This window comes from Lacerta agilis, chromosome 2, assembly GCF_009819535.1.
Source record: "Lacerta agilis isolate rLacAgi1 chromosome 2, rLacAgi1.pri, whole genome shotgun sequence".
NCBI classification, from domain to species: Eukaryota; Metazoa; Chordata; class Lepidosauria; order Squamata; family Lacertidae; genus Lacerta; species Lacerta agilis.
Genome location: NC_046313.1, coordinates 56,864,131 through 56,880,475, shown reverse-complemented (window position 1 = coordinate 56,880,475; position 16,345 = coordinate 56,864,131). Strand labels below are relative to the sequence as shown.

General features: G+C 44.3%; 1 protein-coding gene across 5 annotated transcripts in view; it reads left to right on the top strand.

The window, feature by feature from the left end:
* The window catches only part of KLHL3 (kelch like family member 3), a 45,585-nt gene extending 29,548 nt beyond the window's left edge, over positions 1-16,037 (top strand). For 4 of the 5 annotated variants that reach the window (XM_033140159.1, XM_033140161.1, XM_033140157.1 and 1 more), the window contains 9 exons: positions 6,352-6,468; positions 7,607-7,756; positions 9,184-9,301; positions 10,179-10,376; positions 10,884-11,024; positions 12,586-12,714; positions 13,246-13,386; positions 14,261-14,404; positions 15,499-16,037. In XM_033140159.1, the coding sequence (XP_032996050.1) occupies positions 6,352-6,468; positions 7,607-7,756; positions 9,184-9,301; positions 10,179-10,376; positions 10,884-11,024; positions 12,586-12,714; positions 13,246-13,386; positions 14,261-14,404; positions 15,499-15,527 (1,167 nt within the window). In that variant the 3' untranslated portion in view covers positions 15,528-16,037. The remainder of the gene's footprint in view (positions 1-6,351; positions 6,469-7,606; positions 7,757-9,183; positions 9,302-10,178; positions 10,377-10,883; positions 11,025-12,585; positions 12,715-13,245; positions 13,387-14,260; positions 14,405-15,498) is intronic. The other variant, XM_033140158.1, reaches the window with a different exon arrangement.
* Positions 16,038-16,345: the final 308 nt, after the last annotated feature.

Genomic DNA, 16,345 nt, shown 5'->3' with positions numbered 1-16,345 from the left:
CACAGGGGCGTTGTAAGCTTGCAGCTTACATCACACAAACCCTCACAGAACTCCCCATGACGTTGGAAGCTCAGGGGCTTCGTGAACCCAACCCTCTGGTTCACCTGACCAGGACAGTACTTCAGCTTCTCCAAGCCGGTCTGAACGCACACGTCTCGAAAGAGAACGTCTAGGTGTTTGGGTCTGGCCTTGACTTGTCCAGACTCTGCCACCAACAAACAGAGTTGGTTGTCCTCCCAAACCATCACGGGCAGGCAACTCTGAACGCAGATCTCTTGGACCAAACACCTATAGAACTCCAGTTCCCTGCAAAGCACTGACAACGCACTGTACCTGGCTTCTGCACGAGAACGAGCAATGAGGCTCTGGCACCGGGACTTCAGCCCGCCTAGAGCTCTTCCACACTGTACAACCATTTCAGACACAGATTTCCTGTCCTTGGAATTTGCCCAACCGCTGTTGCACCAGCACGTGAGCTGGGGCTCACCGGTAGCTGACAACTCCGGGCAAAACTCCTAAGTCTCCTGCAAACTCTGGAGCACTCTCACCATGCCATTCCAGGCATGCACGCTGGGATTTGCAGCCACCTTGCTGAACAGATCCACAGCAACTGCTATGTCAGTTTTTGCTCAACTGTGAAGGAAACAACAGCCTCCCAGGAGCTGACCTAAACACCTCGGGGCTCTCGAACTCAGAGCGTTCCCCGGTCTGACTGTCCTCACCTAGACACGTCTCCATGGGTGTTCTGACACTAGCACATTCAGACACTCTGCACTTCCTCAACAACTGCACTACCTTGCCAGTCTGATTGAGCAAGACACTACCGTCTTCGGCTCTGTCTACCTGCACACCTAGGTAAACACCAACAGGGCTTAGGTTCCTGAGCTGGAAAGACTGACCAAGCTCCTCTGCGAACCGTTGCACCTGTCCCCTGGTCTCCACCAGGTAAAGCATGTCCGCACTGGACTGCAGAACTAGACCCTGTTCTGGGCTTACTCCTGCCAGAAACAGGCAGCTATCAGCACAACTCTGGCTGACACCTAGCTTTCTCAAAGCTTCTTGCACGCCTGAGGACCAATCTCTGGCTGACTCCTTCAAGCCAGTGATTGCCTCGTGCAAACTCCACACCTGATTTGGCCCGTTGTCCTCGAACCCTGGCGGAGGTACCTCGTACCTCTCCTCATCCAGGTCGGAATCCAAACAGGCACCCAAACCAAAGTGGCTTGCCTCAAAGCTGCTTTGAGTCGCGACCGCTAACAGCATGTGCGTGGTTTCGCTTCTGAGAGAGGGCGCGTCCAGTACCTCGTAACAATGGACCCCCTCCTCCTGAGTGAAACCTCTGGCTACTGACCTAGCCTCGCACTGCAACTCGCCAGTTGCTGCCGTCTTGAGTCTGTACACCCAACGACCTTCTGACAGCGTCGTGGTTGTGCACACACCCAAAGACCTCATTGAGCTTACCTGCTCTACCATGGCATCCTGCCATTTCTGGGCCTCACCTTGAGATACCCATTGAACCTTCACAAGGCTTTCCAGTTCACACTGAACCAAACAAGCACTCACGCTAGTGGCCGTGAACCTTTCGGGCAGAATCCCTTCAGTGGATCGTGCAGACTGCTGTGATACCACTTCAGATTCTCCCTCTGCTCCAGTTGCACTGGATTCCACCTGCACGTCCTTGACGTCAGGCATCTCACCTACAGACTTGCTGCGCCTGTGCATCCTAACTGAACCACCCAAGGATGACGTTGGCGCGCCTTTGGGCTCCTGCTTCACTGCCAAAGAACCCCCCTCTTGCACCAGGACAAGACCTGCGTCAGGCTCTCCTGGAGAAGAGTTGCCACACAAAGAGTCACCAAGCGTGGCCTGCCTCCTAGTCCGTGACATAGGAGTTGCGGGTGCACCCCCAGGCTGCTGCCTTGGAGTTGCCCCTAGCTGCGCTGCACCCTGGTGATGGCCGGGAACTCGGCCCGAGCCACCAGCAGGTGCCAAAGCCACAGCAATACCCCCTCTTGGGGCTGGTCCACCTGGACCACTGCCACCAGCAGGTGGCGCATCCTGTCCAGCACTGACAGGACCATCCAGAACATCAGGGCTTCTAGGGATGTGTTCCAATCCATTCTGCTCAAAAAATTCAGCACTCCTGCTGACTAGAACCTGGGTCTGGTCACTATCTGGGTTAACTAACCTCCAGCTATGCAAGCTGGGTTCGCACCCACAGAAAGACACTTTCAGAACCTTGGTACCACCCAGTTCCACCCAGAACCCTTGTGGAAGCTCTGCATCCAAGAGCATGTCTTCAGTGGCAGCATGCAGCATCCTTTGCTGCCTCTCTGCAAGACCACATACCTGTGAAGAAAGCAGTTTAGTCACACTGTGCTTACTCCCCCTCTCACTGAGGACCTGGGAACAGCCTACTCCAGTAGAAACCTGCTGTTCCACTGCAACCAGTGGTGCTGCCTCAGTTGCCTCCTTGAGCAACGCAGACCACATGTGGTGAGAGAAAGCATCAGCCAAACACTCAGAACAACACGCTCCCCCCAGGCTAGCTTCTGGCATCCCTTCAGAAACAGCCACATGAACCAGGGAAAAGGGACGCGTGGTTTCCCTTTCAGACGCGGGGTAGCAGGATGTCGACTCCTCGACCTTGCAAACCCTGCAATCAAGAAAGCTGTTACATGCCCTTAACCTGCACCCTTCAGAGAACTCAGGCTGCTTCAGCACACTGTCCCAGTGGCGACTTGCCAGCCTTTGGTACCACTGACACAAACATAAGTGGTGCACGGGCACACTGGTGCACTGAGCAAACATTCCATCAGCGCCACCTCCCCCTGTTCTGGATTGAGACTTCTTAACAGCAAACAGCCCGTCCTGGCTGCCTTTCACGCGTAGAAGCAACTTCTGACCCCTGCAATCAGAACAGGTGATAATCACAAAGCAAACAGCAAAAACATTGGACAGAAGGTTTGACATAAACAAACAATACACAGTTATGTCAACAGCCACAGAAAACGCCAGTTCTGTCCCTTGGATCTGTCCCTTGACTGTTAGCAAAAAAATCAAGCCTTTTCTTGCCTCCAACAGTCAGTTCTCTAAACTGCTCTATAGGAGACTCGCAGTTCCTCACAAGTCCACCAGGAGGAACGATGACGATGACAATGGCAACCATCACACGCAGCTCACCAGGGTTGGCCTTCGTCGACAACAGTAGGCATCCTCTTCCGCCCGGGCTGTGGTAGAGTTGTTGCGATTCTCATGGCCAGTACCACACGTCATGTCCTTGGCCTTATCTTCAGCCATGCACGTCAACAAAAGACCAGGTGCAGGCTACGTGCCAAAACACAGATCCACAGTCAAGGCCTTTACGCTGGCTTCAGACTTGGAAACAGCCCCTCCCTTTCTGGGAGCAAAGCCCACGGCGATCTGGCCCCCCTCCTGCTTTCCATGGCACTGTTGCTGCACAACAGCCATAAGCCGAGCTGGGGGCGAGCTTTCCAAAGCCACTTCAGCCAGTCCCTCAGCCCCGTGAAACTGGGCTAGGGTCTTCTTCCAGGCTTCACAAGCACTGGCCAGACCTTCCTCCTCACAGGCGTTGGCCAGAACATCAACGCTCTCAGGGAACAGCTGTCTGCATTGAAGCTGTGCGGCTGGAGGTGCTTGCAAACAAAAGCTTCCCTCCTCCTTGCTGGGAATACTATGGCTCCCTCCATCTTGCCCAGGGGTAGCGTACTTACGAATCTGTAGCTTCTCACCCGGCTCCACAGATGGGGGTTTCACCAGAGAGGGTACACTGCTTGGGCACACCTCAATCTGGGCTTTCCTGCTGCCCTCCAACCTCTGGCAGCAGGTTTTAGGCTCCTGAGCCATTCAGCAGACTGCTGAATGCTCCTGCTGGCAAAGCAAACTCCCTGGATGCTCCATCACAGTCCAAACCAGGGAGGCAAAGCACACACAGTCTGGAACTCTTCAGAACCACTCCTGAACCAGTCCAGAATAATAAACAAGCGCAAATATGGGACCATAACCTCAAGTGTTTTTGATTGTTGGAAACGCTTCAAACCAACTTCTGCACTTCTTGGAGCCCGGCACGTTTCCTCTGCGCGTACCTTACTGAAGCGCCTTTCCTTGCTGCCGTCTCCTGTGCTATCAGCAGAGTTATCTTCTTATCTTCTCTCACGCAGCGGGGGTGTGTGCATGCCAGCATATTACAGACAACAGAGTCCGGCTTCTTTCTAATCTAGAAGCTTTATTTTACAAGGCATAAATCATTACATTCCGGGAGAGTCGCAAGCCATGTTGGTGGCTTCTCCCTTCTCTCCCTTCTCCGGACACAGAAAAAGAAAGTATCACATTACACAGTACAACAGTACACAGAGCATCCGGTGACGCTCTTCCTCCTGTGGGTGGGACAATCTGGTTGAGCTTGTTAACTCTAAAAGCTCCAAACCTCTACACCTCGGGCTACAAACACCTCAGGTTACAAACACTTTGGGTTACAGACTCCGCTAACCTGGAAGTAGTACCTTGAGTTAAGGACTTTACCTCAGAATGAGAACAGGAATTGTGCTGTGGTGGCAGTGGAAGGCGCCATTAGCTAAAGCGGTAGCTCAGGCTAAGAATGGTTTCAGGTTAAGAATGGACCTCCGGAACGAATTAAGTTCGTAACCAGAGGTACCACTGTATTGATCACTCTTATTTGGAGAAACAAAATAAAAAATAATAAAATCCTTCCAGTAGGACCTTAGAGACCAACTTAGTTTGTTCTTGGTATGAGCTTTCGTGTGCATGCACACTTCTTCAGATACTTATTTGGAGGTAAGCAATGACGGTTGCTGTATACATTGGCCCCTTCCCACATGCTAAATGGCTTAGTGCTATCCCACATAATAATGTTTAGTGGCTTAGTTTTACATCCCAGCCACAGGCTGTGTTTTGTTTTGTTTCCAAGAAACCACAGTCATTTATATTGGTTACTGATCACGTGCAGGGAACAGGTCTTGTATAGACACACAAGGTGTCTTACAACGAACTGTGTTGTATTAGCATGCTACTATACAGACAGATAAATGCTTCAGTGTCAGAAGTAAAATAAAAATAAAAGCCTTTTTCCTTCCAGTCTGTTTTTAATGATTTTGGAAATAGTTTTAAATTTTTATTTTATTATTTCACTTGCACACTGATCTCTTTTCAAAGAGCTTGCGTATGGTTTCCAGGCAGGTTACAGTTCAGCAGGACTGAATCACCTGCCTTTAGTATAACTCTGGTGCAAGTGCAAGACAGCAAACTGAGCAGTAGGTTAAAATGAAGTGAGTATGGTACTTCTTTAAAAATAAAATAAGAATCTGTCCCTTTAATAGCTTGTTCCAAATTAAATTTGCCCCATGATATATTAGCTTTGATTTGTACATATTTGTGATTAAAAGCCTCTGCTTCTTGTGGTCAAGAGCAAAGGTGGAATTCTGGAAAGGGTAAAATGTGTAAATTAAAGGAATGTGATATCTGGTAACCCAGCAAGGTTATGACTGATGTACCCTAAGGAAAGATTTGATGCAGAGGAAGTCACAGAGCACCAAAATGCAGCTAAGTATCTTGTGCAGTGGGGAAAGGAAGGACAGTGCTTCAGCAGCCACTAATTAAGTTGAAGGGGTGAGAAGACACACAGGTCAAAGTTCCCAGTTCTAAAACAGATTTAAATGAGCAATTAATTAACCTTCTGTAGATAGTACAGCAAGCTGAATAGAATGCAATTAGCGCCACTTTAAATTTAATGCCCCATCCCTAATTTACATTGGCCAGACGATACGGTTTTTAAAAAGTGCCAACACATTTATGTGCACAAATGCCTTCACCTCTTAAGTCCAAAAGTCCCAGCTGGCCTGTGTGTTCCTTTACATGGTAAGTCATCAGAACATCCTTTCTCTTGAATGTTCCTTCTCATGCCCATGAATATCATAAATGTTTTCAGTTGGGAGGTTCATGTCATGAAAGACTCTCCCATTGAAACACATATTTCAAGTTGCCAGGCATTGGACTGAGCTCAACAAAAACCAGCATTTAAATTGTGTAGTACTTATATTCATGGCATTAGATAGTCTTTGTGGTCAGGATTGTACAGTAGACATTTAATACAAAGTTTGTTGGACCCTTCAGAATGCAGAAAATCATACAATCACAATAAAATAAGCCAGTTTTGATTCTTTTAAAATCCATCTTTTTATCATATCTTGCTTTTGAAAATACCTTTAGTTGGTTTTCCCAAACCTGTTTCATTACTTGCTGAACCTCTGCTTGAGGTTGGATTTAACGGTTTATGTCCCTTTTTAATGACAGATGTTTTATTGCTCTTTCCAGGTGTTTGAAGCTGTCATTTCTTGGATAAATTATGAGAAAGAGACTCGCTTGGAACACATGGCTAAGTTGATGGAACATGTCCGCCTCCCTCTCTTGCCCAGAGATTACCTTGTACAGGTTAGTGTTCTTCTAGTATCTACAGCACTAAAACTTTAATAACATACGCTTGGGCTGCTTGTTTGTGGCTTGCCATCAATCAAAAGAACCTTGGATAGCCTTCATAATTATGTGTGTCATCCTAACAGATAAACATTTTCTGAATCTCCTTTTCACTTGAAGGTTCTGCTGGGCAGAGAACGAGAGCTAACCTTGTCCATAAAAACTGGTGCAATGTAAAGCTGTCACTTTTGTGTCCTGATAAAATAGAAATTTGGGATATTTGTCTTTAGCAGATACATTGTTGAGCTTGCTTCAATGATAGATCAAGTGGGGAAGCACTGGAGAAAAGTGCTTCCAGTTTATGTAAAGATGGCAATTCTCTTTGTTTAATATCCACATGTGCACTATAGTTTTTTCCAAGCGTTCCTTTTCACAGAACTATTTTTTTTCCTTTTAAAAAAGATTCCAAATTCTTAAAAAGAACATGGGAATTGGAGCTGCTGACACACAAGCATGCATATCTCCTTGTCGTTTCATTACTGTTGGTTTCTGAAGTTGTGTGAATGTTTTGATTCCTTAAAATACCATGTCTGGAACTGCTAGTGCAAATTAATCTTAGTCACAGTTCAAAACACAGCCTTTTGCATTGTTGACTTCTAAAGGAGAAGGGAGCCCTATGCATTTGTGGAGTGCTGTATTTTCTGGATTGTGACTTGAGCCCCAAACATGTGGAGTTTGGGATTGCTGCCACTGTGGGGTGTGTGTGTGTGTGTGTGTGTGTGTGTGTGTGTGTTATATCTCAAAGCTTTGGTCTCCCAAGTTATAAGATCCCATAGTTCCTTGTCTTCTGGAGCTTGTAATAAGTAGTGTTGTAAATATTTTAAGATGGGATTGCTGTAGTTATGCACTAATCAAACATTTATACTAAGCTTGCACAGTTTAACACAACGCAAGCATTACTGCACAGTTGAAGTAGATAATATTGTAGTGAGTGAAATAGGGGAATGGGATAATGATGTGGAAGAAGCAGTTTGGGGTTTTATTTGTACTGCTACACTGAAATCATGAATGAGCATTCCAGCAGCCTGCTAGTGACACTTTAAGAAGTCTGATACAGTAATAGCCATTGTACTGATATCTTTGTTGGTGTCTTCAGACAGTTGAAGAAGAAGCTTTAATCAAGAACAATAACACATGTAAAGATTTTCTTATTGAGGCCATGAAATACCACTTGCTTCCTCTGGATCAACGACAGTTGATAAAGAATCCTAGAACAAAACCAAGGACCCCAGTCAGTCTGCCAAAGGTAAGCTATTTTTTTTCTTGCTGAAATACCCAAGATGATGGTCACATGCCCCCTTTACATGGATGGCCATATGCACAGTGGTTAGAGTTGTATGATCATTCTCCCTTGAAGGAGGTTTGGGTGTATGCAGACATATCTGCACACAGTGATCCTTGCCCTTTTGCACACATGAATGTCCATTAAATTGTCAGCATGTTGGAAAGAGACTTCCCACTTTGACCTGGGTAAATGTTTCAACTTTGCTGAAGTTTCCTATAGGTGGTATTGGTGGTACATGTTTCATTTTTGTTTTTTTGACTGAGGCATATGTGAATCAACCCATAGAATATGTTTATTAGCAAACCAACAGTCCTCTTACACCATTGCTAGAATAATTTCTTACCAAACAGAGAAACATTGTGGTTTCATGTTTTGACAACTACTGCTACTCCTATTCTAGTTTTTCAATTAAAGCTGATTCAAAACCCATTGAAATCAGCCACTGTTCCATAAACTTGGCTCTGCCACACTACTGCATGGAGAAATGCCAGTCAGAGACATTGTGTGATTTTCATGGTGCAGAGGAAGCAAAAAGGGAAAGGTTGCTCTGTTAGAATGTGTTGTTATGTCCCAGATGGTGTTGGGATGTTGGGTTAAAGTGGTGCCCAAACCAAACAGCCAGTAAAGGAGCACTATGGTTTTAGTATGTGCATGTGTTTTGAAACCTTTGCCATTTTGAATGCAGCTAGGTTTATGCACACATACACGTGTGTGTGTGTGTGTACAGTGTTTTTTTCCTGTGGGGATGCAGGGTTATGCATATGCGTAAACATTTTATGGGTCTAAGTTTGGCCTTATTGAGGGGCAGTATTTCAATATGAGTAGGAAAATGAGAGTACCCCTAAACATTTTAAAGAAAAAACCCCCCACTGTGTATGTATATATAATCTAAGCAAACACAGAGCCATTAAATGCTTGTTCAAGTAATTCCCCCTCCCCCCCATTATCATGGTAATTATAATCTCCCTTTGTTAAAACTAGTCTCTCTTGATACTAAGCACCATCAGCTTTTCCTTTTGTTATTAGAATTTTCATAGCATTGCTAGGCTGTTATCACATGCTTTTATTAAAATGTAGCTCTTCTGGGATCTGAACTAACTACCTTTTGCAAAGGAAGATAGATAAGCTGTGAAAGCTAGAGTACATAGGCTTTGCCCAAAGGCTGCAATCAGTATTTTATCCAATAATGTATTGACTGTACTTCCAAGTTCAATATCATGCAAATGCCAACTTCTCATGCATCTGAAGCAAAATGTGCTTTTTTTTCTTGGGTGAGTTCTCACATAGCTGATGGTGTCCTATCGCCATTGAAGGCCCCAAATAAGATCAGGGATTTCTGTTAGCTGTTGAAAATGCTCTAATGATAACTTTTATCCCTTCATACCAAGGTAATGATGGTGGTTGGTGGGCAAGCACCTAAAGCCATTCGGAGTGTAGAGTGTTACGATTTTGAGGAGGAGCGATGGGATCAAGTTGCTGAACTTCCTTCTCGGAGATGTAGAGCAGGTAAATATTTTCCTTTTTTAAAAAAATACCCTCAATCATAATCCCAAAAATTATTTAGGATGGATTTTATATATTCAGTTGAATTTTAGGCTATACAGTAAAACATTAGAGTTATCCCTTCTCTGTTAACAGATCCAGGCTCTCTTGGATGAGACTGATTTTTTGGATCCATTTCAGTTGATGTTTAGGCCTGGTTTTGGCATGGAACATACCTCTGTCACCCTGTATGATGGCCTTTGTCGGGAGAGAGACAGGGGGAGTGCAACCCCATTGATTCTGCTTGATCTCTCGGCAGCTTTTACTATGTTAGTTGTGTCTGGCAGGCAGTTATGCTTGTTTTGACAGAACAATCTCCTCAGTGCTATGTTGAATTCCACCCAGTAATAACAGTCTCATGTACTTCAGCAGCCAGCGAGAGCCATTTCACATATCCATACTTTTGTGTAAGCTGAACATACATAGCATGAGTGCAACAAATGTGATTTCAGATACTGTATTGTGCTCTTTTCCCCTTGTTTGAGCGTACATTTGTTGGCAAACCCAGCCTTTTTTATGTAATGTGTGAAATAATGAAATGTTTCACCATGGTAATGGTGCCATATGAGGCCATAACATTTGAAAGCTTGCTTTTCCAATGGATCAGACCTATTGAATAGAGAGATTCCATGCCAATGCCAGGCTTAGCCTCTCATAGGCCTGATTCATGAAACAAGCAGCATTCAAACTTTACAGATTCCATACGCAGTTGTCACCACACTGGAATATTGCTTGGTGACCTTCCTGAAGTTCTGGTAGGAGAAAGAGAAAGAAAATAATTGTCCTATAGGCATGACCTGCCTCCCATTTTTTTTTCTGTCTCCCAATTTGTTTTTAACAGGGGTGGTATTCATGGCAGGCAAAGTCTATGCTGTGGGAGGTTTTAATGGCTCTTTACGAGTCCGAACAGTGGACGTATATGATGGAGTGAAAGACCTGTGGACGTCAATAGCCAGCATGCAAGAAAGACGAAGCACTTTAGGGGCAGCTGTGCTAAATGAACTCCTCTATGCTGTTGGTGGATTTGATGGAAGCACAGGTAGGTTGCTGAACAAACAAAACTGGGTGAATACTGTTCATATCTTCGCTCTTAAACACTTTACAAGAACTATAGAACTTCCTTTGAATTCAGTGCTCCTGATGCTACATTTCAAATCCTCTTAACAAAAACCTTTGTTACAACCAGTTTTATTATGTCCTGGCATAGTTTTTTGCAGTGGATGGAAGAAATCCTTGGGTGGGTTGCACTTCCCAGTCATTTTTTCAATGCATGGTTGTTCAGTAATCACAAGTGATGAGAACTGGGGTGGTATTTTGAGATATAGATTCTCAGTGCAAAATTATTAGTATTGGGTTTAGTGTCCAGTTCCTGATCCTGAAGTAGTCTCAACCTGCTTCCTTTCCCCTTTTTGTCTTGGAAAGATTAAGACAAGAGTATTGCCTGGAAAAATTACCCAGTAAATCAGGATGGTAACTGTGACAAAGGAGGGATTATACTCTGCTAAATTAAGGATGTAGAAAACTTTTAATATTTTTTCAAAAATAGGTCTTGCCTCTGTGGAAGCATATAACTATAAGACCAATGAGTGGTTTTTTGTGGCACCTATGAACACAAGAAGAAGCAGCGTTGGAGTTGGGGTCGTGGAAGGTAAAGACAGCAAACTGCTGAATTGGCCGCAGCAGCACAGTTAAGTGTGATATCCTAGCAGCAAGCACTTTTTTAAAGACAAAAAATTCAGGCAGTTAACATTGTCGGACTACACTGCGTTTTCCAAAAATCACTCTCCCATTTTGAATGGGAACAGGCTGAGTACAGTAGTGACTGAGACATGCTTAGTTGTTAAGTTGTGGGGGTCCCTCCCCACTTCTTTACTGTGTTGGGAAGTTTATCTTAGTGTTTTGCCATCTGGCCTGGCAGGTATCAAGGCACTGGGTGGAGGGACAAAACCTAGCCTGTGTAGTCTGCATCACATAATACATAAGCCATACTAAACAGGGGTACTGAGTATGCCTCACCTGCAAAATCACTGAATTCTGTAAGTTTCAGGAATGTCAATCTCACAGTTCTGCCTAGGTCCTAAACCAGGAGTCAGGAATATTTTTCAGCCCAATGCCAAGCGCCACATTCTCATGGACTATCTTGTGGGGGCCCCGTATGCTGCTGGTAGGTTGGCCAATAGATGTGACCCTTAACCTTTGCACAGCAGACTGCGTTCCAGAATTTTCTTCTTACACCCCCATATCTTTCCATCCAGGCAAGCAAGAGGCATTGTCACAGTTTAAGGAAAATTTCCACCTTGGCAAATGCATTTTAGGTGGGCTTAAGAGTAGGGTTAGCAGCAGATGTGAACTAGGAAGAGTTCTGAGGGCCAGTTAGGGTCCTTGAGTCCCTGGACCCCAGATTCCCCCCCTCCAGGCTTACACTGGTTTTCCTTGTGCTTCTCAATATGATCCGCCAACCAGAGTGGCTGGGGAAACCCAGATGGGTGGGGTATAAAATAATAATAATAATAATAATAATAATAATAATACATGATTCACAATTTAATGAATGGAGTGAGAGCTACTTTGTTACACTCAGTGTGAAGAGAACTGGAAGGACTATCAATGGCTCTTTCTGTGGCTCTGTGGCTCCTTGTGGGAAGTAGATGTTTCACATCTTCTGAAGCGGGGAGATGTGCAAGGTGTGTCAGGAATTTGGGAGTTCTTTTCATACTCTGTAAGTTCTGACAATGATTTTAAACCTCCTTGTTTATGTGCCCTCAGAGATGTCTTCCCAACTATCCTTACCTAAATATTTCCCCCGCTAAATGGTTCTCTATATTTCACTGTAGAAGCTTGGTATGACGCTTTCCTTATTTCCAGACTTTTTTTGTTGGATTTTTAAATATGGGTGGCCGAAACGGTCTTCTCCCCAAATGAAACTTTGGTAGAAACAGCAGGGTTTTAAAGAGATTTGCACTGGGTCAGGGAGAAGTACATTTTCACCTGTTTTGTAACATGGCAAATAATGGAACAACCTTCTGCAGCGAACGTTCCTTGAGAATATCTCACTTAGCAAGTGTTTGTTGATCTCAGCATTTGGTATACATGATGAAGGTCAACTGAAACATGTTATATGTAGGCGGCTATCACAACAGGATTGTGTAATTTACATGGTACAAATGATCAGTGATGAAACGTTCTGAAGTGCTAATATTGCCAACTGCACCTGTTGATGTTCAGTGCTGCATATTCATTTTTTCTAGGTAAACTCTATGCTGTTGGTGGTTATGACGGAGCATCACGTCAGTGCCTTAGTACTGTAGAACAGTATAATCCAGCTACAAATGAGTGGGCATATGTGTCGGATATGAGTACTCGCCGCAGTGGTGCAGGTATCTTACTGTGCTGTTTTTCCTCCTTGTGTAGTTGTCACAGCTAAATCTCTGAACAGTACCTAAGTTGGTTACAAGAGCTCTTGAAAATAGTACCATGTGCTATGTGTCCTGGCAGTGTGTGCTAAGACTAATGATACGGTATTGTCATACTGTTCTCAAATGCTAGGCCTATAATCGTAGTATAAGGGCAGGCCTGTGCAGGATTGGGGGCAGGCCAAGTACACTTGCTGCAGGCCTCGGAGGGCTAAGTTGGATGTGGGGGCCCACCAGGGACCGGCTACTTTTCTGTTTGTGTTTATAACTTTATTCTAACAAGACTTCTGCCCCGGGTCTTAGGCATTCTCTGCAAGGGCCTTTATAAGGGTATGAATTGTCTTTCTGCAAGGGATCCCAGTGTTTGGACATGTGAGGAGAACTCCTTCATTGAATATTTAGCTCACATTTATGACGGGGTTGTTGAATGAAACATCCGCTTAGGAGTAACTAATGCTCTGAAGCTCTCAGAGTTGCTGTCCTCTTGTTTTGCAGGTGTTGGTGTACTTAGTGGACAGTTGTATGCTACTGGGGGACATGATGGCCCTTTGGTGAGGAAAAGTGTGGAAGTATATGATCCTGGAACAAATACGTGGAAACAAGTGGCAGATATGAATATGTGTAGAAGAAATGCAGGTATTTATTTTGTTATTTCCTCCAAGCAACCACAGCACGGATATATATATATATCTGTACCTGCCCCTGTTTGCCAATGGATATACAGCTTTTTAACGGACAGGAGGCAGCAGGTAAGGTTGGGGAAAATTATATCGAGCAACAATACCATTAATACAGGTGCTCCCCAGGGGTGTGTGCTTTCCCCACTTCTCTCCTCTCTATACACAAATGACTGTACCTCAACTGATCCATCGGTTAAGATCTTGAAATTTGCCGATGACACAAGTTATTGGGCTTATCCGGGAGGACGATGAATCTGTGTATAGGCGGGAAGTAGACCATCTTGTTTCGTGGTGCACCAGAAATAATTTGGCGCTAAATGCCCAAAAAACAGTGGAAATGGTAATTGATTTTAGAAGGCACTCTTCTGTCCTGCTACCACTTTCCATCCTTGGTAACATGGTTGTAGTAGAAGAGTCCTTTAAGTTCCTGGGCTCTATAATTTCTCAAAACTTAAATTGGTCAGGCAACATCAACAGTATTATTAAAAAGGTCCACCAGAGGTTGTATTTCCTGCGTCAACTAAGGAAATTTAAATTGCCCCAGGAAGTGTTGATCCAATTTTACAGAGGCATCATTGAATCTGTTCTCAATAATTCTATTACTGCTGGGTACGGCACAGCCTCCAAGATAGACAAGAAAAGGCTCCAACGAGCAGTAAGAATTGCAGACAGGGTAATTGGTGCTAGCTTGCCTTCAGTAGAGACACTCTATGCTACCCGAATTAGGAAGAGAGCAGAGGGAATTGTCGCAGATCCTTTGCATCCCGGTCATCATCAAGACAGGAAGGCTTGAAGGTGCATGTGAATAACACATTTTTTTCCCTCCATAGGTGTGTGTTCAGTGAACGGTCTTCTCTATGTGGTTGGAGGAGATGATGGCTCTTGCAATTTGGCATCTGTAGAATACTATAATCCTGTCACTGATAAATGGACATTATTACCGACAAACATGAGCACTGGAAGAAGTTATGCAGGTAAGCAGTACATTGAACCAGGTGGAAACAGAAGGATGGGCTGGATGAATCTGCATTTCTCAAATCTCTGCTGTGATTCTTGGCAGGGTTAGCAATGCTTTTTCCTGGTATAGAAATTTCAGTCCTAAAAGGAACCTGGGCCTTTAACATGCTACTGCTTGGCATGCAGAAATCCAACAGATGGTATTTCCCCATCTCTGATGTCCATCTGGTAAAGATGCATCTGTTTAAATTCTACCTGCTGTGTGGCCATTACAGGCAAGAGAGTCTCTGGTCAGAAAAGAGTCAGTATCCCAAGTGTTAGTATCTTGAACTTTCTATAAGTCCCAGTGCAAGTAAAAGGTTACTCCCAAAATCATCTGTATGGTGGCCTAGCTACACCCCTATCTGGACAGGAACAGCCTAACTACTGTTGTGTATGCTCTGGTAACCTCTAGGTTATATTATTGCAACATGCTATACATAGGACTGCCTCTGAAGACAGTTTGGAAACTTTAGCTAGTGCAGAATTCAGCGGCCAGGTTGCTCACAAGGGGAAGACAGTTTCAGCATATTACACCAATTCTGGCCTGACTCCACTGGCTGCCAATTGGTTTCCAGGTCTAGTTTTGCTGAGTTTGACCTTTAAAGCCTTAAATGGCACAGTACCAAAATACCTCAAGGACTGCCTCTCTCCATATGAACCTTTCCAGACCCTAAGATCATTGTCTGAGGCCCTTCTTTGTGTGCCTCCTTCGCAAGAGGTCTGGAGAGTGGTGACAAGAGAACGGGCATTTTCATCATTGGCTCCCCATTTGTGGAATGCTCTCCCCAGGGAGGCTCGCCTGGTGCCTTCATTATATACCTATAGGTGCCAGGTAAAAATGTTTCTCTTCAACCGAGCCTTTGGCTGATTGACATACAATGCCCTTTTAAATGTGTTGTGGGAGGGGGGATTATTGGTTTCTTTTTCTTATTTTTACTGTGTATTTTGTGGTTTTGTGTAATTTTATGTTGTGAACCACGCTGAGATCTGCAGATCAAGGGCGGTATATAAATTTAATGCATGTGTACTTTTCCCCCTTGTAATGCATGTGTACTTTCTTCCCTTGTAGGTGTAGCTGTGATCCATAAACCATTGTGACACATGTTCAAGTGACTGCAAAGACAAGAAATAATGGCCATCTCATCTTGCTTGGTGGGTTTTGGAAGATAACTGAAATCTGACTCTTAACTGCCACACTAAAATTGCACTCCTAGCATGACAAGTATGTGCTAAGACCATCAACCTCTGCTCAGTGATGGGCAGTGCAGCAATGTGAAAAGTCTTGCTGTGAACATGTTCCAGAAATGAGGTGTTGCTTGTTTTTCTTGGTGCAATCTGCTGTTTTATGTACAGCCAAGACTTGAGTTTGAACTGAATTTCTCAAGAGCAAGGAAATGTATCTCTATGGCATGTAACTAGGAGAAAGGGTATTTTGGAATACTTCACTACTGAAGTAGCATATACACTATAATATGTTCTAGAAAGCATTTCCTATTTACTTACCAAACCTTTTAGACAAATCTACTACTGAGACTGGAATTTTTGAAACAATCCTCGAAAGGAAACCAGACCTGAATAAATAGACTGGGAGCTCTAGCTCATATGGTATATTGTCCCCATCTTGTACATACACTAGTTGACTACTGTAAATGTGTTATTTAGGACACTGGATGCGTACATTGTATGAATTTTATCCTAGATGTAGAACTGCAATTTTCAAACCTATTTTGTATATGTGGTTGGATGAGCCAAGCAGCGTCTTTCTCTAGGGTAAAAGCATACGTGAACTACCCAAACACCAGTAACCACATTAAAATGTAAGGTTCTAGAGGTGGGCTGGTGGGGGGGGGGAGAGAGAGGTATTACTATTTCAAAATGAATTCTGACCACAGTTGACATTGAAAGGGGTGGGGAGT